Source organism: Physeter macrocephalus, chromosome 20, assembly GCF_002837175.3.
Source record: "Physeter macrocephalus isolate SW-GA chromosome 20, ASM283717v5, whole genome shotgun sequence".
In the NCBI taxonomy this organism is placed as follows: Eukaryota; Metazoa; Chordata; class Mammalia; order Artiodactyla; family Physeteridae; genus Physeter; species Physeter macrocephalus.
Genome location: NC_041233.1, coordinates 51,526,961 through 51,550,155, shown reverse-complemented (window position 1 = coordinate 51,550,155; position 23,195 = coordinate 51,526,961). Strand labels below are relative to the sequence as shown.

Genomic DNA, 23,195 nt, shown 5'->3' with positions numbered 1-23,195 from the left:
CTTATCCCTCTTTCATTATTTAAAAAAAGACAGGAAAAAAAACACAACATTCTTTTTGCTTCTCTCTCCTCATTGTTGGAATTCACTGCCTGGGCAGTCCCTGTCTCTTCCCATCCCCCGCCCCTTTTTTTTTTTTTCCCATCCTCTTTTTTGCTGCTGTTTCTTTACTGCTCCTCTCAGGCATAAACTCATTTGACAAATCTTGGTCGAGAGTGTACTTTGCCAGGCCTTGGGCTCAGCACTGCAAGCTGGATGGGAAACAAGCCAGACTTGGCGGCTGCCTGCACGCAGCTTGTAGTCTAGCTGTAGATCCAGCGAGAGTTCAGTGAGTGCAGAGTTAAATGAGTTTAAACTCCTGGAAAGGAGGCATAAATTTTGCAGATTATATTGATGACGAGCACTTTCTAGCTACGAAGCATTGCCCTAAAGATTCACATATATGCATTCATTTATTTCTCACCAAAAATCGCAGTCCCTCATTTTACAGCTGAAGAGACCACGTCTTGGGGAGAGTGAGTTGCCTTGTTCAAGACCCCACACTAGGTTCCAGGTGGAGCTGGGATACACAGGCCCACCCTGAGGCTGTAACACCCACCCCTGTGTGGTGAGGCTGCATTTGACCCACCCTGGGGTAATTAGTGTACCTGGGCTCAGGGCTTAGCTCCCTAAGCCTGACAATCCAGGCTCTGTTTCCCTGGCCAAATTCAGCCCTGAAGGCATCTGATCAGACCAGTGCCAGGGCCTAGGGCTGTGGTGCCTTGGAGCCAGATACCTCTGGCTTCAGGTGTCTTGTCTGGGTCTCCAAATGCCCTCCAGTTTGTCCCAGTATGCTGGACACATTATGGTGGCCTCCCATGTGTGACATGGCCTGAGGAAGGAGCTTCTTCCCAGGGCACTTAGAGTGCAGAAAGCCCTTTCCTGGGCTTGATCGTGTTTGTTCTTCACAACAACTCTAGCAGGTGTCCAGGACATGTATTGTTTGTACTCATTTCACAAATGAGCACCTTGAGTCTCAGAGAGGACAAGAGTGGCCAAAGCTGGGTGACCAGGAAGAGGCAAGGACTCGAACCCCAGACCCAGACTCTTTGTCTCATGCGCTTTCCCACTGCGTCGTGCGTGTCTGGCTTTCCCAGTGCTTGGCATCTCTCTTGCATTAAGTCTACCCTCCATCCTCTCCCACCAACAAGCTGCCATCCACAGACACTACTGATCTCCAGCTTTCCCTCATACCTGCAGCAGCTGACCAGCCCAGCTCTGCTCAACAGCCCCAAGGCCAAAGCTCTTCTCAGCATAGGAAGGAGGGCTGAGTGTAGTGGATCAAAACGGCTGGCAATGGCAAAAATCCCATTAAAAGAGATGATTAATTATGGGATGCCAGGATCTGAGGCTGAGTGGTAATTCAGCTAAGATTGTTGCCTAGGAGGGTTAGGATGGGGTTATCAAGCTTTTGACTCAGTGCTTTGTGCTTATTTTCAAAGTTCTTTTCTGTGACTATTTCCTCTTGATACAATCTCTTGGAGTCAGAGAGGGCAGAGGAACTGGATCCTCTTCATGTTGTCTGATAGAGGCTGTTTATGATTCTGATGTGAATCCTACACAGAGGCATGTCCCTTGTGTCCTGGCACTTTCACGCTCTCTCCTTTGATCCTCAGTGCACCCCTACGAGGTGACCTTTTTCATCCCCTTTTCCAGAACACGGAGGCCTTGAGGGGCTCTCTTGAAACAATAGGAAGTCATCTCCTCAAGCAGGGTCCGAAGTGAATCTGCAGAGCACCAGCCTTAATTCAGTCTCTAGCAAATTATGTCTCAGAAACATGTTAGCCAGAGTCACCAGAGGTTGAGTTTTAGGAGCCAGACCACCTGTATCGAGATTCTGGCTTTGTTTCTTACTAGCAGGTGAGCCTGGACAAACTACTTAATTTTATTGTGCTATTGGGCTTAAATAAGGATAATAATAGCAACAGGTAACATACAAAGCCCTTTGAAGAGTGCCTGGCATGAGCCCAAAATTTGGTACCTGTTACTCCTGGGCATTAGGTTGCCATGTTTATTAATGACGAAATCTAGGTATGGAGAGTTGGAGTCAGTGCCCAAGGTCACCCAGCTGGTAAGTGGTGAAAATGTGGCAGGTTGCCTGGCACCCTCAGCCTGAGGTGCTGGTGAAGAGCACAGGTTTGGGAATGAGGCAGGCATGGGGCTGAAGCTCAGCTCTGCCAATTAGTAGCTTTGTGATCTTGGGCAAGTCAGTTAACATCCCTGAACCTCAGTTTCCTCATCTGCAAAATGGGGATACTAGTACCTCCCTGTTGGGCTGCACCCCGCAGGCCTACAAGGACTGTGCTCGCCCAGCTTCAAGACCAAAGAAAGAGCCCGGAGTCAGTAACAGAGACATCAATGGTTTAATGGAGTGGGGAGCTTACATGTCTGAAGCAAGGTCCTAGAGCAACACCCCACCATGTGTGGTGGACGGTGGGCAGGACATGGTGGCAGTCTTCACTGGGGGTGGGGGAGGGGGATTACCAATTATAGGGGAACTGATGTCAGGTGGGCTCATTAGTTACCAGGCAAACCAGCAGAGGGGCATGCCCCTCACGGCCCCTTTGATATGGACAATCACTAGCTGCGGCCTGGGGCAAGTACAAAGGAAGGTCAGTCAGGTGAGTAAGATATAGGAGAAGCAGGAACTGGTCAGGCAGGGGATGTACAGAGAACAAGAGAACAGCCATCTTGAGTGGCCTGACCGTATATACTCCACCCCTACATACCCTGTATAACCCTTACAATCTTGGTCCGCCTCTCTTCCGAGGTATCCCTGGGGTCAGGTATGTAGAGGGGCACTGCAACCAGATACCACAGATACAATATAGACAGGCCACCCCTGGTTTTCACAAACCCAGAGCCACCCCCAAGTGTGTGGTCAGGCCACTCAAGATGGCTGTTCTCTTGCTCTCTGTACATACATCCCCTGCCCGACCAGTGCCTGCTTCTCCTGTATCTTACTCACCTGACTCACCTTCCTAGGTACTTGCCCCAGGCCTCAGCTGGTGACTGTTCTTATCAAAGGGGCCGCGAAGGACATGCCCCTCTGCTGGTTTCCCTGGTAACTAATGAGCCCACCTGATGTCAATTCCCTATAACTGGTAACGTCTCCTCCACCACACGGGGCCCCCTCCCTGGGAGCGAAGACTGCTGCTTCGTCCTGCCCATCGTTCACTGCACGCACGTGGTGGGGTATCGCTCCAGGACCTTGCTTCAGACATGTAAGCTCCCCCCTCCATTAAATCATTGACGTCTCTGTTGCTGACTCTGGGCTCTTTCTTTGGTCTTGAAACTGGGCAAGCACAGGCCTTGTAGGTCTGCAGGGTGCAGCCCGACACTCCCACATAAGGATTTGAGGTGAATGTGTTTAAAGTGTCTGGCACAGAATGGATGCTTGTATTCAGTTCTCCACGGAGAGAGCCAATCCAGGTGCCTGCCCCACCTGGGCTCCCTTCACCTGCAGCCCAGGCAGTTGGCAGGGCTGGAACGTGACCACACCCCAGGGTCAGCTTTTAGGAAGTAGATGCTGTATGGGTTGTTCAGATTGACTGGGCTTCACTGCAGCTCCCCTGAAGATTTGGTTTTGATTCAAGAGTGTGTGTGCCTGAAGGGGCGGCTCCAGAGGCCACTGGAGCACTGGGAACAGAAAACTGAGCAGTAACCCAGCCTGCCTTTTTGTCTGGGCGTTCCTTTAATCAGCAATGTCAGTGACTGTTTCAGAAATTTACAAAACAGCCTCGCTTTGTATCACAGTTGCCATTTGGCCAAAATGCCTTTCTCCTAGAACCGGTTTGGCAACATCTCCTGGAGCATTAATGCAGCCGGTTGGGAAGCAAATAGAGATACTCCTTCAGCCAGATTGACCTGGATGGGCCACCTGTCTTCATGCTGCCCCGAGTCCCTCTAACACCTGAGGGCGCAGTAGTCTCCTGCTAGCCCTTCCCGGGGCCTTCCCTGCCTCCTGGTTCTTGTGGACGTTCTTCCAGCTGCTGGTAGCTGCCAGGCTCGCTGCCAGGGAGGAGCAGGCACTACCCACATGCCGGCTGCCTCTGGCGAGCCTCAGAGGCCTGGAATGGAGCCACGTGGCAGAATTGCTCCACCAGGGCAGGCCCCTGGGCACTTCCTTTAGTCACTGGGGCCCTGCCCTCCAGAGAGGACTCCACAGCCTGGGAAACCTCCTGGAGTCCACACTGGATGCTGCTCAGGTGCCGTAAGAAGAAATAATATTGATGCACTAGCTCCTGCTGGTTTAGTGCTTACGATATGCTGGGCCCTATGCTGAGCACTTTGTATTCATTTTCTTAATCATTAAAGCAACTTTAGTCATAATACTTATGAGCTTATCAAGTCCATTTCATTCAAATCATGGGGTAAATGACTCGGGGCAGGGAGATAACAATGTTAATAATGCAGTCGCAGCCTTTAAGAAGTCACTCTCTGGTCTTAATCCTCCAATTTTGGAAATTGCTCTGTGTCTGTATCTTCTAGAGTTTGAATCCTTGCTCTACCACTCACTTGCTGTGTGACTTCTGATAAGTTGCTTACCCTCTCTGTGTCTTGGTTTCTTCCTCTGTAACTGGAGATGATCATAATAGAACTTACCTCTTAGGGTTGGTGTGAAGATTAAATGAGACAGTCATGGGAAGCGCTGGGAACAGTGACTAGGTCAGAGCACTTAATAACTGTTAGCCATGTGTGGAAGGGCTTCAGGGGGCTCTGTGAAATTTTAAGCCAAATAGTGGATGCCTTTGTGTATGTCTGTGAATGTTTCTCAAAACAAAGGGGGCATAATCCAGGACCCAGAGAAGATGCAGAAGTATTTCTGAATGGGAGGTCAAGTTTAGATGCATGGCTGACCTACCTTGCATACCAAAGAGCTGAGTTACTTAAGAAAGCTTTGTAAGTAGCACCCCCATTTCTCCTGGGGCCATCTCAGTAAGACGCAGCAATCTAACCAGTCAGGACTTGGGGGCACTTCATACTGGACCTGGAGGAAAACTTAGAGATCATCTAGTCTAAATTCACCAGTTCACACATGAGGGGCTCTGAGCTTGGTGGTTGAGCCTTATGTCTCCCTGAGGTAACAGCTCAGGGAAATGGAGAGTTCCCTGATTTGAAAGTCCAGTGAGAAGAGCTGGACCAATACCTGTCTTCTCCTTGCAGGATTGTTAGGATCAGTGAGATGGTGTGTATGTATTTGGAAGTATGTAAAATATGTTACCATCGTAGATGTTATTACTTCCATGGGCACCTGGTATTACCAGTTGGTTCCGTTTCTCTGGAACCAATAGTATATATCTACATATAAATGGAGAGAGACAGAAACAGAGAGGGGGAGAGGGCTCATGCAATTGTAGGGGCTGGCAAGACTGAAATTTCTGGGGCAGGTATATGGTCAGGCCACTCAAGATGGCTGTTCTCTTGCTCTCTCTACATCCCCTGCCCGACCAGTGCCTGCTTCTCCTATATCTTACTCACCTGACTCACCTTCCTACTTACTTGCCCCAGGCCCCAGCTGGTGATTGTTCTTATCAAAGGGGCCATGAAGGACATGCCCCTCTGCTGGTTTCCCTGGTAACTAATGAGCGCATCTGACATCAATTCCCCTATAAGTGGTAATCTCCCCTTCTTCCCGGGTCTGAAGACTGCCACCACATCCTGCCTGCCGTCTGCAGCACATGGTGGGGTGTCGCTCCAGGACCTTGCTTCAGAGGTGTAAGCTCCCCCCCACCGTCCATTAAACCATTGATGTTTCTGTTGCTGACTCTGGGCTCTTTCTTTGGTTTTGAAGCTGGGCAAGCACAGGCCTTGTAGGCCTGCGGGGTGCAGCCCAACAGCAGACAAGTAGGCTGGAAATTCAAGTTAGAGTTGAGGTAGTCTTGAGACTGAAATCTAAAGGGCAGGCAAGCAGGCTGGAAACTTGGGCAGGATCTTCTGATACAGTCTTGAGGAGAATTTCTTCTCTAGGAAACCTAGAGAAGGTTTTTAGCTGAAAAAAACTGAAAAAAAACAGTTTTTCCTCTTAAGGCCTTCAGCTGTTTGGATGAGGCCCACCCACCTTATAGAGAGTAATCTGCTTAAAGACAGTTGATTGCAAATGTTAATCACATCTATAAAATACCTTCGCAGCAACATCTAGACTAGTGTTGGACCAAACAACTGGCACCATAGACTAGCCAAGTTGATGTACGATTAACGGTCACCCTGGTCCTCTCAGCACAGATGTACCAATCTGGTCTTAGGAGTCATGGTGTCTCTCTCACCATATCAATGAGAGTTCACACTGTAGGTGAACAGCAAAGGAAATGGTTCCGTGCAAGAGGGCATGGTGGCTTGGCAAGAAGCGCTTGTTCAGTTCTTGGGAAATGTTATTGGGAGGTTGGCATGTGAATTAATTACTGCAATGGTGACCTTCACAGGACTGAGAGGGAAGCAAGTGTAGCTAATCTAAAAACAGGAAATGTCTCAAAGAATGCCTTGAATCATGGTCCAGAGTGTATTCTGCATTTTGAGTCAATTGTTATGTTCTGGGTTGAAACTATTTAATTCCTTACCGTAGACCGAAACAGTTCTCTTCATAACATTAGAGGTGGGAACAGGGGGAGGTAGGGGAGGTGGGGAAGGGGAAAGAGTTTCCTGTAATTTAATCTGATGTTTAGTGCCTGCAACTGAGGCCTTTTTTAAAAAAAGATGTGGAATAATTAATAAATGTGTGACATTGTGGCTGCTGATAAGACAGGAATTTATGTACTTTTTTTTGGCTGACATGTGAGAAAAGGCAATAAAATGTAATGTGTGCACATTTTTTAAAAATTTATTTTTGGCTGCGTTGGGTCTTCCTTGCTGTACGCGGGCTTTCTCTAGTTGCGTTGAGCAGGGGCTACTCTGTTGCGGTGCGCGGGCTTCTCATTGTGGTGGCTTCTCTTGGGGAGCACGGGCTCTAGGCGTGCGGGCTTCACTAGTTGTGGCACACGGGCTCAGTAGTTGTGGTGCACAGCCTTAGTTGCTCCGCGGCATCTGGGGTCTTCCTGGACCAGGGCTCGAATCCCCGTCCCTTGCATTGGCAGGTGGATTCTTAACCACTGCACCACCAGGGAAGTCCCTATGCATCTTCTTTATTCAACGTTTCTGACAGCTTCTAGTGAGGCATTGGTGTGGTAGCAAACACACACTCAGGTTTTGGAGCCAGGGAGACGTAGGTACAGATTCTGGCTCTGTTTCGTTATTAGCTGTGGGACCTTGGACAAGTTAGCCAGCTTTTCTCAGTTAACCACCTTGTCTATAAAATGAGGATGAGAATGTTTACCTTGTAGGTTTATTGTAAGGATTTAGAGTCACCGCAGTAGAATGCACAACCTGGCACCTGTGGATCGTTATTTAGAGGGAGCAGCTACAATTGTGGATAGAAGCCATTTTGACCAGTTCCATCGATTTCAACATCCTTTGCAGGGCTTCTCTTTTTCTCCCACACTTTCTGGTACTGTACCAGAGAGGAAGATTGAGAGGTTTCTGTCAGGCGAGGGGAAGAGTGAGTGGGGTCAATGTGGAAGTGTGAGAGGGGAAATCAGGACCACTTCTAGGTGACATCAGAATCTGATCCAGTGAGGGGCTCTGGAGGCTGCATAGAAAGACCACAGTCAGAGTCAGGATAGGTCCAGGCATGAGCTGATGAGTCAAGTCCTGCCGAAGTTTAAAAAGGGAAGCCAGTTGAGCAATGGGAGCCCACTCAAGTGGAGGAGTTAATGCTTAGCAGAGTGAGGGTGATGACTCATAGCTTTGCTATGCTGAGGTCGTGGAAGAATGAGGTGGCTAGTCCCACAGCTGGCCGTGTGCTGGGAGCCTTAGCATGACATTCAGCTGACCGAAGCCCACTACCTTCTCCATTCCACAGCAGTAGAGGGGAAGATGAGGAGTGGTTCAAAGCTTGGCCACCAACGTGAGACTGCCTGGGTCCAAAACCTAGCTCTGCCCCACTTACTAACTCGGTGCCTTTGAATTCGTTACTTGACTTCTCAGTTTCCTTAGCTGTGAAAGGGGGATGAAAATAATTATACATACCTCCTAGAGTTTGAAGGAGATTAGGTGATGTGAGATAATAGAAGAAATATATGTTGGTCTATGTCTTCCCCCTCCAATCCCACACCCTCGCTCATTTTTCCTGGCACAGAGCTCCTAAAACCCTTGTAACTTCCTAAGGGATAAGAGTACTAGGAGTATCTTTTGTTCAATGAAGCCACTCTGGGTGGGCTCCTGGATGGGGGCTGGTCACCAGAAAGGCGAAGCCATGATTAGAAGCTGGGGATTTTCAGCCCCAGCTCCACTTCTCTAGAGTGGGGAGAAGGGCTGGAAATGGAGTTAATAATTAATCATGCCTACGTGATGAAGCCTCCATAAAAATCCCAGAAGTATAGGGCTCAGAGAGCTTCCAGGTGGGTGAACACATCCATGTACCAGGAGGGCAACGCACCCCCAACTCCATCGTGACAGAAGCTCCTGTGCTTGGGACCCTCTCAGACCTCACCCCATATATCTCTTCAGCTGGCTGTTTGTCTATATCATTTATCAATCCTATAATAAACTGGTAAATGTAAGTAACTGTTTTCCTGAGTTCTGTGAGCTGCTCTAGCGAGTTAATTGAACCCAAGGATGGGGTCATAGGAACCTCAGATTTATCGCCAATTGGTTAGAAGCCCAGGTGACAACCTGGACTTGCTGTTGGTGTCTGGGGGTGGGGGCAGTCTTGTGGGACTGAGCCCTTAACCCCTGGGATCTGATGCTAACTCCAGGTAGACAGTGTCAGGATTGAGTTAAATTGTAGAACACCCAGCTGATGTTGCAGAAAATTGCTTGGTTGGGGGAACATGCCCCACCCAATACATCTGGTATCAGAGTGTTGTGAGTGTTCTGTGTGATAGTAGAAGAGACACACAGGAAGAAAACTTTTTTCCCCCTGAAAACAGGTGAGCTAAGGTTTACAAAGCCTTTTGTACTGAAACTCAGCTTTTATTTTGTTAAGTGTCTGGGGACTCAGGGACTCAGTAGAATCCCCTGCTCTTTGGACTTTGCTCCAAGGAAGCTTTAAGCACTAGCTGGATAAACATTTACTCATCTGGGTAGGTGTACTGTCCAGTCTCAGATGCAGAGAAAGAGGACCTTGTGTCTTCAGAAACAATGAGCCAGGAGTAAAGGAAATGCCCAATTCTCTGCTGGTCCTAGAAAGTGTTCATCTACGAATTACCTTGTATTAGGGCTGTGAGAGGGAATCCAGCATAATCTTTAAGCTGTGTTGGGGTCTTATCACATGCAAAGGCAGCATGGGCTTCAGAGCTGAAATTCCAAGTTTATATCAGGGCACCACTGCTGCATATGAGGTCAGACACATTCCTCAACTCCTCCGAGTCTCAGTATCCTCATTTATAAAATGGGATACCTGTGGGTCAAAGGTTACCTTCGTTGGCTTCTTTCTGCAACAAGCTGGGGAGATGCACAGGCCCTGGGTGACTTCGGTCTGCAGAATTTGCTGAGGGAGAAACAATGGATCACAGCATTTCTGTGATTTTGAGTCTCCCATCCCTCAGCTCCTTGTCGGTCTGGGGATGGGAAAAATGTTTTTCGGCCAAAAATGCTGTTCAGTTTGGAAAACTGATTCAGGTAGCCCTCGCCCTAGTCAGATGAAGGTAAAATGTAGGCACACCGTTTGCCCTCAGGGAAAGGTTCTTTGAATGAACAGATGAATGGTACAGGCTCTGTAAATATTTCTAATTGACTGATATCTCTTATTTTTAATTTGCAGATGAGAAAAAGAAAACAAAGAAAGTCGATAATGAACTCAACCCAGTGTGGAATGAGGTGACTTCGTTATTTTTCAATTTTGTTTCACTGGATAAGCTACCTCTGATTGTCCCATCTTTGGTCAGAGGTTAAAGCTTCCATTTGGAAGGAGAATCTCTGCATTTCACCCCTACCCCCTCCACCTCCCTCTGTGGCCACAGAGACAGCAGAGCAGCTTAAGGACACTACTGCACAGTGACATCTCCTGTGCAGTAGTGGTGTGGCAAATGGAGCCTGGATGGGTTAAGGAGGGTGGGGTTCTAGCCTGGTGCAGCCATGCGCTTGCTGTGTGAACTTGTCCAGTTATGCTGCAAATTGGGGCACATCTGTAGAGCGAGGGGTGGGATTAGATCACCTCTGGAGTCCCAGAGGGAAAGCTCTGTAATTAAAAACATATCTGCATGTGACTAATCGAGATGGTATGACATGATACTTTGTGTGTCTGGAAGAGTGTCATTTATTGTTTTTTATGTTGATAAAAGTAATATATACTTCATGTAGAAATTTTGAAAACTTCAGATTAGCTTAAAAACATTTCTTTTGGTCCTACTATCCAGAAGCAACTACTGTTAACATCTCGGAGGTATCAACAAATATTTATTGAATGAATACATTTAATAAAATAGGATGTCTTAGAATTAGCCAGTTAGTATCATACAGTGAATACAGTTTCCTATCCTATTTTTTCCTACTATTATATCCTGAACATATACCCCTATAATTCCATTCAAAATTTTTTTTTTTTTTTTTTTTTTTTGCGGTACGCGGGCCTCTCACCGCTGTGGCCTCTCCCGTTGCGGAGCACAGGCTCAGGACGAGCAGGCTCAGTGGCCGTGGCTCACGGGCCCAGCTGCTCCGCGGCATGTGGGATCCTCCCGGACCGGGGCATGAACCTGTGTCCCCTGCCTCGGCAGGCGGACTCTCAACCACTGCTTCACCAGGGAAGCCCAAAGATATTTTTATTGACTATGTAATATTGTATTGAATTGATATAATTTATAGACCTCCCCCCACTACTGACTTTATATCTACTTTATAAATTGTTTCAGTGTTTAATAGATTTACAGATATGTGAAATTTTTAATTCTTTCCACTGAGTAGGATTTTCCTACGCTGACTAATTTTTGAAAAGTTGATCATCTGCCCCATTGTTTTTCCAAAAACCAGGTCAGACCGTTCTGGATAAGTGCAGTGATAAATGTCTTTGTTATTTTGCTAAGTCACCAGGCTGTGACGGCTTCCTTCCACCGACTGACTGCAAATCCCTTCTCCCCTCCCCCTCCCAACGAGTTTCAGTATCCCTATAAAATAAAGACTACTCGTTCTCATTGGATGAGGCCAAGACTAAAAGCTTCTTAATGCCTATCTGAAATGCCCTGCTGGTTTCACGCAGGTTGAGAGAGAATTCCACTTCTCTGCAATTTCACTGGAACCCAGAGCACAGCCAGCTGGACTGCCAGCTCCATGAGAGCCAGAGGCCTGTCTGGTTGGTCCCTGTGGAAACTGTGTGTTCCTAGCACCTCACACAGAGCTCCAAGACTAAAATAAATAAAAAGTACATGTATGTGCATTTAGTGATAACATGCCTCTTTATTTTTAAAATTAATTAGTTTATTTATTTATTCTTGGTTGTGTTGGGTCTTCGTTGCTGCACGTGGGATTTCTCTAATTGTGGCGGGGGGTGCTTACTCATCCTTGCGGTGCTCAGGCTTCTCTTGTTGCGGAGCACGGGCTGTAGGCATGTGGGCTCAGTAGTTGTGGCTCTTGGGCTGTAGAGCGCAGGCTCAGTAGTTGTGGTGCACGGGCTTAGTTGCTCCACGGCATGTGGGATCTTCCCAGACCAGGGTTCGAACCCGTGTCCCCTGCATTGGCAGGCGGATTCTTAACCACTGTGTCACCAGGGAAGTCCCAACACGCTTCTTTATATTTGAGCGCAAGCCATGTGGCCGATGGCAGAGAGGTATATGGTCACATGAGTAGGCGTGTTTTCCCCAGGGCATCATCCATCTTACCCCATTTTGTTTCCAATGCACTTTTTTTTCTCATAGTGCATATGTATTTATCAAGTAAACTTCGCAATTGCAGCTTTGTAACTGAAACCAAACCTAAATGAAATGCCAACCCCAAACCCATTTGGATTGGTGGGTATGTTCTAATATGAGCTGTGAGACTCCTCCTCCATCCATTCCAAACCCATTACAAGGAGCATCAGATCATCATCATGTACTGCTTTATTTAATTAATTTATTACATAATCAGACATCAGTGGTACTAAGTTATATATATGTATTTTTAAACATTTGCCATTAGAAAGCAATTTACTGCCTTAAGATGAGAGACTCGGCTGACTACAGCACTGACCATGGTGGGACTTAAAATAAGGGGCTGATGCATTTCAGAAAATGTTTTCTTAGATTTTTTACCACTTTCTTCGATGATAATATGATTAAGAAAAGCAAATAATTTAAAAATAACCATTGAAGAAAGCATTTTCACATACATATTTTATTCTATTTGTGCTACAGTTGTTGTAGGCATTAAGCCTAGTTCTCTGCCTATGAGATGGATTTGGTGACTTGTCCAAAGCCACAGAGTCTAGAAAACGGGAAGCTAGGAGTCTGGTTTGCTTTCCCACGAGCCTCAGCAGCCTCCAGGTTCAGAATTTGATCACTTTTGTCTAACTATAGAACTGAGTACTTCAAAAGATTGTCATTGGTGGAGATGACCTGATATTTAGTATCGGTGCATCTTATTATATTCCCGGATCCTTTTTAACAGCCTCTTTGTTTTCATAACCTACCTGTGGACAGATTTTGGAGTTCGACTTGAGGGGTATACCACTGGACTTTTCATCGTCCCTTGGGATTGTTGTGAAAGATTTTGAGACAATTGGACAAAATAAGTAAGTTGATTTCAATTGTTTTCTTCATTTTACATATTGTCTTACTATTGTTTATTTTGTTGAAGGAACATATCTTTAATAACATATTATAATATTTCCAATATAATTGTGGTTTACTTCTGTGCCCTCCTCCACCCCTTATGAGCCAATATCAGATGTGGCTAATCAATCAATTGCTCTTTCCCAATGACTGCTGTATTCATAAGAGGTTGCAAACACTAAGCCACCACTAGTCTAGCCAATTTGGCACTTAACAGCGAAAGCTTTTTATGCTCCTGCAGTTTCTTTGTTAACTACGTATAGGCACTGATGATTTATCCAAACTGTAGCTTTATTGGACACAAACAAAATCATTTCTTCTTCTGATTATGTATAACCCATGTATGTCTCAATCAAGTTCTCTTTCCAGCCCTGCTTCCATTTTAACGTCTCGCTGGTTTTTTAGACCCAACAGATCCAAACCAGATTCCTACTCTTACTGCCCCTGCCAGTTTCAGATGGGGAAGAGTCACGGTGGTGCCCATGGTGGCACACAGAGTTGTCCCCTGGGTAAAGCTGAGGTTCCCATGGGACAGAATGACCTCAGTAAATTCACCCCAGTCCTTGATCTAGACTTTGGCCTTAGACTTGGAACGCAGTCTTAGGTTATCAATTCAAACTAACTAAACTCACAAGAGAACAATTCTTAAAACCATAATACTTGTTATTTTCCAATGGAAATAAATTGCCTGGTTGGGGAGGGCATTCCTACTCTCTGATTAATGAATTTTTTTAAAAAATGAATTTAAAAAAAATTTTTATTTTATATTGGAGTATAGTTGATTTACAGTATTGTGTTAGGTTCAGGTGTACAGCAAAGTGATTTCGTTATACATATACATGTATCTATTCTTTTTCAGATTCTTTTCACATATAGGTTATTACAGAGTACTGAGTAGAGTTCCCTGTGCTATACAGTAGGTCCTTGTTGATTATTTTATATATAGTAGTGTGTATATGTTAATCCCAACCTCCTAATTTATCCCTCCCCCCCCTTTCCCCTTTGGTAACCATAAGTTTTCTACTAAGTCTGTGAGTCTGTTTCTGTTTTGTGAATAAGTTCATTTGTATTATTTTTTTAGATGCCACATAGAAGTGATATCATATGATATTTGTCTTTCTCTGTCCGACTTAACTTCATTTAGTATGATAATCTCTAGGTGCATCCATGTTGCTGCAAATGGCATTATTTTGTTCTTTCTCATGGCTGAGTAATATTCCATTGTGTATATCTACCACATCTCCTTTATCCACTCCTCTGTCGATGGCCATTTAGGTTGCTTCCATGTCTTGGCTCTTGCAAATAGTGCTGCAGTGAACAATGGGGTGTATGTATCTTTTCAAATTAAGGTTTTCTCTGGATATATGCCCAAGAGTGGGATTGCTGGATCATACGGTAGCTCTATTTTTAGTTTTCTGAGGAAACTCCATACTGTTTTCCACAGTGGCTACACCAATTTATTGTACATTCCCACCAACAGTGTAGGAGGGTTCCCTTTTCTCCACACCCTCTCCAGCATTTATTGTTTGTAGACTCTTTGATGATGCCCATTCAGACTGGTATGAGGTGATACCTCATTGTAGTTTTAACTTGCATTTGTCTAATAATTAGTGATGTTGAACATCTTTTCACGTGCTTTTTGGCCATCTGTATGTCTTCTTTGGAGAAATTATCTGTTTTCCTTTATGTCATTTCATATGGGAAGCCAAATTACTCTATCTTCGATTGTAAGATATCATTGACTAAGATGTACTATTAAATTAATAACATGTTTGGGGCGGGCAGTGGGGGGGGGGTGAAGAAGCCTGATATTAAATGCCCACATCAATTGTAAAAAGCATCCCAGGTTTTAGTAATGTGAATTTATTTTAAAATGTATGTCTTAGTCTCAGGTACATTTGGTATGATCAGAAGGCTGCAATGAGATCAGTAAATTAGAATGAATTAGTTGAGATAGGGTGGCCATATGCTCTGATTTGCTTTGGGTAGTCCTGGTTTGTTGTCCCAGCACAATGATTTATGATGTTGCTTTTGCTGTCAACAGTGGCTTGATTTGGACAGTAAATTAGACGGTCATCTTAGTCATTGGGGTCTTCTGCTTAATGGCGTCAGACTAAGAGCCTGCACAGGCTTTGATAGCTACTGCCCATGTCACCTTTCATGAGATCCTTTCTTCCATGTTTCATTGCTGACCAATGCCCCTTGTGACTGATGCATTTTTTTCTTAAGCCATGTAAATACATTCTGGTAGATTCTGGCCCTACTCTCTTGGATCGAAAAACCATTCTAGCTTTTTAAGGTTATGCTGTACATCTCAGCTTTGAAGCAGTTATATGATTTTCTATCCCCCACCCCAACTTCCAGAGGGCAGTTTTATTTACCAGATTTCAGAGTTCTGGGGAAGCGGGTGATTAAGGCTCACTGTAGCCTCCTATCTGTTACTAATAATAGTTCTTTCTTTTCTTTCCTCTCCTCTTTCTGCAAGTGGTACCACTGTTTATATTCTAGACCAGCCCTCTCCGAAAGCAATATAGTGCAGGCTGCATAGGTAATTAAAATTTTTCTAGTAGCCATGTTATAAAACAAAAAGAAACGGATGAAATGAATTTTAATAATATGTTTTATTTACACATAGAAATGATAATATTATACTATGTTAATCAATATTTGAAGAATCACTGAGACATTTTACATGCATTTTTTTCTTACACACCGGATTTCAAAGACTTAGTATTTCACATTAACAGCACATCTCTGTCCAGACCAGCCATATTTCAAGTGCTCCTTCACCACGTGTGGCGGGTGGCCATCACAGTGGAGAGCACAGCTCCAGACCACTGAGCTCAAAACCTCAGGTCTCTGTGCATCTTCTCCCTTTTACATCCTATCCAATCTGTTGCCAAATCTTACTTCTCTTTCTTTCCACTGTTTGTGCCATGTGCTTCTTACTTGTGGCCACAGCCAGCAGCCTGGTTCAGGCCTCATCACTTTGTGCCTCATCTATTTGAACATGGCAGTAAAGCCTGGCAGGCTGGCCTGGGAGCTCTCATCTATGTTTCAAACAAAGTTGTTGTCTTCTTGAATGTTACATCCTCGAGAGAGAGTCAAAACAAACAAATACATGAAGAAATATGTAATAAATCAGGTACTCTGAAGTGCTGTGATCTAAGGAGGAAACTGTCATAGCCCATGAAGAAAACTAAAGCAGCATAAGAGGATGGTTACTGAGGGTGGGGGAACGTTTTATGTGAGGTGATGATAAGGTGACAATTGAGCAGAGACCCAAATAAAGTGAAAGAATGAGCCATGCAGCTTTCTGGGGGGAAAGAATATTCCTGGCAGAGAGAACAGCAAGTGCAAAGGCCCGGAAGCAGGAGTATACCTCGGTGTTGGAGAAAGATCGAAGAGGCCAGAGGGCTGGGGTGGGGGAAGGAGATGAGATCAGCAAAGCCACACATGCATGGCTTTGTGAGCCACGATGCAAGCTTTGGATTTCATTCCTAGTAGGATGGAAGTTCGTTGAAGGGTACTGAGTATGATCTTATTTACATTTTTAATGTATCGCTTGGGCTTTCTGTGTGGAGTTTGGATGTAGGAACCAGTTAGGAAGCAGGGAAAACTACTGGGAGAACATTATGTATTTATTTTATACTTATTGAAAACACAGTGGGGCCCTTGGATGACAGCAGGGCAATGTTTTAGGTATGTTTGTCCAAAATATTTGAGTATTTTGGTCTCGTATTTTCTTCTTGGCTTTTCTATTAAAGATTTGGCCTTGAGGCTGTGCTCACTGCTCAGTGTGGGAACGTCTCCCTCACCTGGAAGCACAGGGTGGGGGCAGAGAATTTTTCTACCGGCTTAAGGAATGTCTTGCCTGTGAACTTTGCTGTTGCCATGGAGACTGGCTGTGTAAATAGGGCCCTCCCTCCAGAGCCTGCAGCCCCAGGGCATGTAAGCAAACAGCACCAGGCTGCCTGGGTTTGCCTGAGCATGGTGCCCACACCCATAGGGACTGGACCGGGCAGTCTGAGCACGCACAGTGCTGGTGCGTCAGCAACGTCTCTCCCTAGGCGCCGCGAGCTGGTGGGGCTGTTCTGCGCACACTCTGTTCTTCCTCATTTTACAGTCATCCAACCAGCCACGTGGACTGAAAGAGGGTGAGGGAAGAGCTAGAGGAGTCTCTTGGTCACATGATGAGCATGAAATGGTATTTTTAGCTGAAATGTCAGAGTGGAAGGATTTTCCCAGTGGCCGAAGAATGAGAGTTCCCTTTCCAGACAGGCAATGTGGCCGTCCCTTAATGAGCCCTTTGAATGCATTATCCCACCTAATCCTCACAGATACCCAGTTTTTTTCTCAGAGAGGTTTAGTCATCTGCTCAGGGTCACACAGCAGGTATGTATCAGAGTCAGCATTTATATTCAGACCTGTGCTCTTTTCCATTACACTGAAAACCTCTGACCACCTATAGGGACCAAAATATAGGTGGAATGATTATCTTTTAGCTTAATTTTTTTTTTTTTTTTTTTTGCCATGCCACACTGCTTGTGGGAGGATCTCAGTTCTCCGACCAGGGACTGAACCCGGGCCACTGCAGTGAAAGCACTGAATCCCAACCACTAGACCACCAGGGAACTCCCTAGCTTAAAAATTTTTTTCTAATTTTGCCAAAAACAAACAAACAAAACAAACAAAAAACCCCCCCACTCATTGTCAGAGTATTGGTACCTCCTTCTTAGGTAAAAGTTTTAAGCAGGCATTTTATGCTATTGAGTAATAAGTCACTTAAGTTCATTCCCTGCAATGAACAAGATGAGTTCAGAGAATATATCTCATCTCATGTGATCTTCACAATGACCTCGAGAAGTGGAGATGAGACTTGAGGCTCAGAGGGGTTGAGGCTGGGACCCTGATCTCTTGGCATCCTGGCCCTGCTGTCACTCTGCTTGAGTTCCTAAAGAAGAAGCATCTTCAGGAGCCTGGAAATATAGGGATGAAAGATTTTTACAAGTTTTCAGATTTGTGTGTGTGTGTATGTGTGTGTGTTCTTCCCATGCTAAGGTGATGTCACAGGGACCAGATTTACCCTCTCACCTGACACAACCGAAAAAGTAGATGAAATACATGCCCCAGTGGTTTCAGATACTGGACACTAGCAGCACAGGACAGTGATCCCCAAGAGAGGGGGATAAATGAGCTGAGCCCTCTGAGTGCCCAGCTTCATGCCTAGAGAGCATTTCCAGGCTGCATTGCAGGACAAGCAGATCCTGGTTGTCTCCCAGAGTTGGGGAGGTGCAGGTGGGAGCCTAGAGCTAGGCGCGCGTGCACACACACACCCACCACCCACGCAGAGTGCTCCAGAGATTCGCAGAGGGTTCCGCTCGACTCCTCGGGTGAGGACTGGTCAGTGAGGAAACTGCCTGAGGGCTGAGAATAGTTAATGCTCCCACCATCCAGAGTGGGAAAATCTTCAAATTCATGAGCATAATGTAGAGTACTCAGAAGAATTTTACCTCAGTGTTGTGAAGAAAAAAATAGATACATCATTATTTTATTTTATTTTTAAATAAATTTATTTATTTTATTTTTGGCTGCATTGGGTCTTCGTTGCTGCGTGCGGGCTTTCTCTAGTTGTGGCGCGTGGGGGCTACTCTTCGTCGCGGTGCTCAGGCTTCTCATTGTGGTGGCTTCTCTTGTTGCGGAGCACAGGCTCTAGGCACGTGGGCTTCAGTAGTTGTGGCACATGGGCTCAGTAGTTGTGGCACACGGGCTCCAGAGGGCAGGCTCAGTAGTGGTGGCACACAGGCTTAGTTGCTCCGCAGCATGTGGGATCTTCCCGGACCAGGGCTCGAACCCGTGTCCGCTGCATTGGCAGGCAGATTCTTAACCGCTGCGCCACCAGGGAAGCTCCCGATACATCATTATTAAACAGATACACTATTAGATGATATTATGAGTAGGTATGGGAATGAAACAGGTGTTATCATTGTATTCCACAGGTTAAGGAAGGCAGAGGAAAGCTTGAGCAAGTGAAGTAGAGACGTGGAAGGTATTAAAAAAGATCCAAATTGAACATGTAGGAATGCAAATTACCACGTCTGATATAAAATGACTGTAACTGTCTAAGAGTTTGCCTTCCTAGTACTCTTATTTTTCCCCTCCATGTGTGTATACTTGTGTATTTGAAACCATCACATATACCCCACACAAATGCACGGCAAAGTTAGAGACATCCTCTGAAGGTAAATTGTCTGCTTTGCTGTAATGTAAGAAGATAACCGAAGACCTCACAATATACCTAGGAGGAAATTTACCCAAGTTCTTGCATAAGAGGTGGTGTGGGCAAGTGGTCAGCTGCATGATCATGAGATTAGTTTGGATTTTGGCTCTGCTACTTACTGGTTGGGTGGCTTTTGGCAAGTTTCTTCAGCTTCATGATGGTGGCTGTGAATACTTCCTCAGTAAGTGATAGACATAAGGGCAAATTTAATATAATTAAGGAAAAAAAATCACTTCAATTTCCTGATGAACAACATAATAGCTAATATCTATTGTGGGCTTACCGTGGGCCAGGAATTGTGCTAAAATTGCTCCACACGCAATCGGTTTTCATCTTTTTAATGACTTTGAGTCAGATAGGCTTATTGACATCTTAGAGTTGAGAAAAATGTGGCTCAGAGAGGTTCACCAAATTGCTTAAAGTCACCCAGCTCTTTGATTGGAAGCACGTGGATTTAACCTCGTAAATCCAGAGTTTAACCTCAGACCTTCCAATGTTTATTTCCTCTGTGTGTGTGTGTGCGTGTGTGTTGAGGGCCAGAGTGCCAGGATGTGAAAGTGAGAGCACCGCATAACTAACGCACACACTTACACACAGGATGGTACTGGGGACTGTAGAATTAGAAAAAGCAAAAGGGCAAGTCTGGGTTATGAAATAGACTAACTCCCTGGGCAAAGGTTTTTTGTTTTTGTTTTGTTTTTGCTTAGAGAAAACAGAAAGACTGTGGTTTGGAATGAAATTAATTTGATGGGACGGTGTGGTATTGCTTATGAGAAATTTTTGTTTACTGGTGTACAAAAGACCTTGTGTTCAAGCTTTTCGTACTTTTATTTCCCCTAGTGGTGAGACTCACTTCTGCCACTGCCATGTGTAAACATAGCAGTGGGATTAATTGAGGCGGTCCCCATGACCTCTCCTTTTCCCCAGTGTGGTTGGTGAGAAGGGTTCAGGCAGGTTTTCTACCTGGAGTAGCTTCTCGGGCTGTGCGAAAGTCTAAGCCAGAGGTAGATGGTACTTGGAACAAAACTCCCAGTTCTGATTTCTTTTTAGTTCTGCTTTTTCAACAGAGCAGTGAAGCTATGCAAAGATCAAAGCTGGTTTGGGCTGGTTGGCTCTGGGTGCTGGAGAGGCTGAACCTGGCTGTTTGAGGAGATCACAGCCCTGGTGAGAAACACCCAGAGAGACTGAAAGAGAAAGACATTTCATAATAAGGGCTGTAATTATCTCCTGATTGTACTTGGAGGAACATCTCTTAGGAGAGGAAGCTTCATAACCTATAAATCATTTGCAAGGTCATTGGACTATCTTCAGTGATGTATTAATTAGTTTATTCATTCAACAAATATTTGCTTATGGCTGCTGTTTGTCAGACACTGCTCTTGGCGCTGGGGGTACTCCATGCCTTTCATGGGGCTCACATCTGAGTGCAGGCAACAGATAATAAACAAGTAAATCCACATATAGTTTATCAGATGGTGATAAATATGATGAAGAAGAATGAAGCAGGGGAAAAGGGGAGAAAAAGGGTAAAGGGTGTGTGTGTGTGTGTGTGTGTGTGTGTGTGTGTGTGTGTGTGTGCGCGCGCGCGCGCGCATGCACGTACACGTGCGCTGGTTTAGAAAGGATTTTCATATAAGGATTTGCTCTGGGGTCTCTTTTATAATGAAACGTTTTATGAGACCTATGGCTTTAAAAATGCATTCAGGTTCGACTAATTGGATTTTATGAGAATTCAGCTACAGCTGAAGTTTACTTCTGGTCTAATCCTGAAAGTAAAATGCGCGTCCGGAGCCTGTGCTCCGCAACGGGAGAGGCCACAACAGTGGGGTCTTCGTTGCTGCGTGCGGGCTTTCTCTAGTTGTGGCGCGTGGGGGCTACTCTTCGTCGCGGTGCTCAGGCTTCTCATTGTGGTGGCTTCTCTTGTTGCGGAGCACAGGCTCTAGGCACGTGGGCTTCAGTAGTTGTGGCACATGGGCTCAGTAGTTGTGGCACACGGGCTCCAGAGGGCAGGCTCAGTAGTGGTGGCACACAGGCTTAGTTGCTCCGCAGCATGTGGGATCTTCCCGGACCAGGGCTCGAACCCGTGTCCGCTGCATTGGCAGGCAGATTCTTAACCGCTGCGCCACCAGGGAAGCTCCCGATACATCATTATTAAACAGATACACTATTAGATGATATTATGAGTAGGTATGGGAATGAAACAGGTGTTATCATTGTATTCCACAGGTTAAGGAAGGCAGAGGAAAGCTTGAGCAAGTGAAGTAGAGACGTGGAAGGTATTAAAAAAGATCCAAATTGAACATGTAGGAATGCAAATTACCACGTCTGATATAAAATGACTGTAACTGTCTAAGAGTTTGCCTTCCTAGTACTCTTATTTTTCCCCTCCATGTGTGTATACTTGTGTATTTGAAACCATCACATATACCCCACACAAATGCACGGCAAAGTTAGAGACATCCTCTGAAGGTAAATTGTCTGCTTTGCTGTAATGTAAGAAGATAACCGAAGACCTCACAATATACCTAGGAGGAAATTTACCCAAGTTCTTGCATAAGAGGTGGTGTGGGCAAGTGGTCAGCTGCATGATCATGAGATTAGTTTGGATTTTGGCTCTGCTACTTACTGGTTGGGTGGCTTTTGGCAAGTTTCTTCAGCTTCATGATGGTGGCTGTGAATACTTCCTCAGTAAGTGATAGACATAAGGGCAAATTTAATATAATTAAGGAAAAAAAATCACTTCAATTTCCTGATGAACAACATAATAGCTAATATCTATTGTGGGCTTACCGTGGGCCAGGAATTGTGCTAAAATTGCTCCACACGCAATCGGTTTTCATCTTTTTAATGACTTTGAGTCAGATAGGCTTATTGACATCTTAGAGTTGAGAAAAATGTGGCTCAGAGAGGTTCACCAAATTGCTTAAAGTCACCCAGCTCTTTGATTGGAAGCACGTGGATTTAACCTCGTAAATCCAGAGTTTAACCTCAGACCTTCCAATGTTTATTTCCTCTGTGTGTGTGTGTGCGTGTGTGTTGAGGGCCAGAGTGCCAGGATGTGAAAGTGAGAGCACCGCATAACTAACGCACACACTTACACACAGGATGGTACTGGGGACTGTAGAATTAGAAAAAGCAAAAGGGCAAGTCTGGGTTATGAAATAGACTAACTCCCTGGGCAAAGGTTTTTTGTTTTTGTTTTGTTTTTGCTTAGAGAAAACAGAAAGACTGTGGTTTGGAATGAAATTAATTTGATGGGACGGTGTGGTATTGCTTATGAGAAATTTTTGTTTACTGGTGTACAAAAGACCTTGTGTTCAAGCTTTTCGTACTTTTATTTCCCCTAGTGGTGAGACTCACTTCTGCCACTGCCATGTGTAAACATAGCAGTGGGATTAATTGAGGCGGTCCCCATGACCTCTCCTTTTCCCCAGTGTGGTTGGTGAGAAGGGTTCAGGCAGGTTTTCTACCTGGAGTAGCTTCTCGGGCTGTGCGAAAGTCTAAGCCAGAGGTAGATGGTACTTGGAACAAAACTCCCAGTTCTGATTTCTTTTTAGTTCTGCTTTTTCAACAGAGCAGTGAAGCTATGCAAAGATCAAAGCTGGTTTGGGCTGGTTGGCTCTGGGTGCTGGAGAGGCTGAACCTGGCTGTTTGAGGAGATCACAGCCCTGGTGAGAAACACCCAGAGAGACTGAAAGAGAAAGACATTTCATAATAAGGGCTGTAATTATCTCCTGATTGTACTTGGAGGAACATCTCTTAGGAGAGGAAGCTTCATAACCTATAAATCATTTGCAAGGTCATTGGACTATCTTCAGTGATGTATTAATTAGTTTATTCATTCAACAAATATTTGCTTATGGCTGCTGTTTGTCAGACACTGCTCTTGGCGCTGGGGGTACTCCATGCCTTTCATGGGGCTCACATCTGAGTGCAGGCAACAGATAATAAACAAGTAAATCCACATATAGTTTATCAGATGGTGATAAATATGATGAAGAAGAATGAAGCAGGGGAAAAGGGGAGAAAAAGGGTAAAGGGGGTGTGTGTGTGTGTGTGTGTGTGTGTGTGTGTGTGTGTGTGCGCGCGCGCGCGCGCATGCA

The 23,195-nt window shown here is 45.3% G+C and overlaps 1 protein-coding gene across 3 annotated transcripts in view; it reads left to right on the top strand.

Annotated features, from left to right (window-relative positions):
* MYOF (myoferlin) overlaps positions 1 to 23,195 on the top strand; it is a 160,139-nt gene that overhangs the window by 9,962 nt on the left and 126,982 nt on the right. For all 3 annotated transcript variants that reach the window (XM_007107116.4, XM_055081062.1, XM_007107117.4), the window contains exons 2-3: positions 9,833 to 9,888; positions 12,681 to 12,772. In XM_007107116.4, coding sequence (XP_007107178.2) covers positions 9,833 to 9,888; positions 12,681 to 12,772 — 148 coding nt within the window. The remainder of the gene's footprint in view (positions 1 to 9,832; positions 9,889 to 12,680; positions 12,773 to 23,195) is intronic.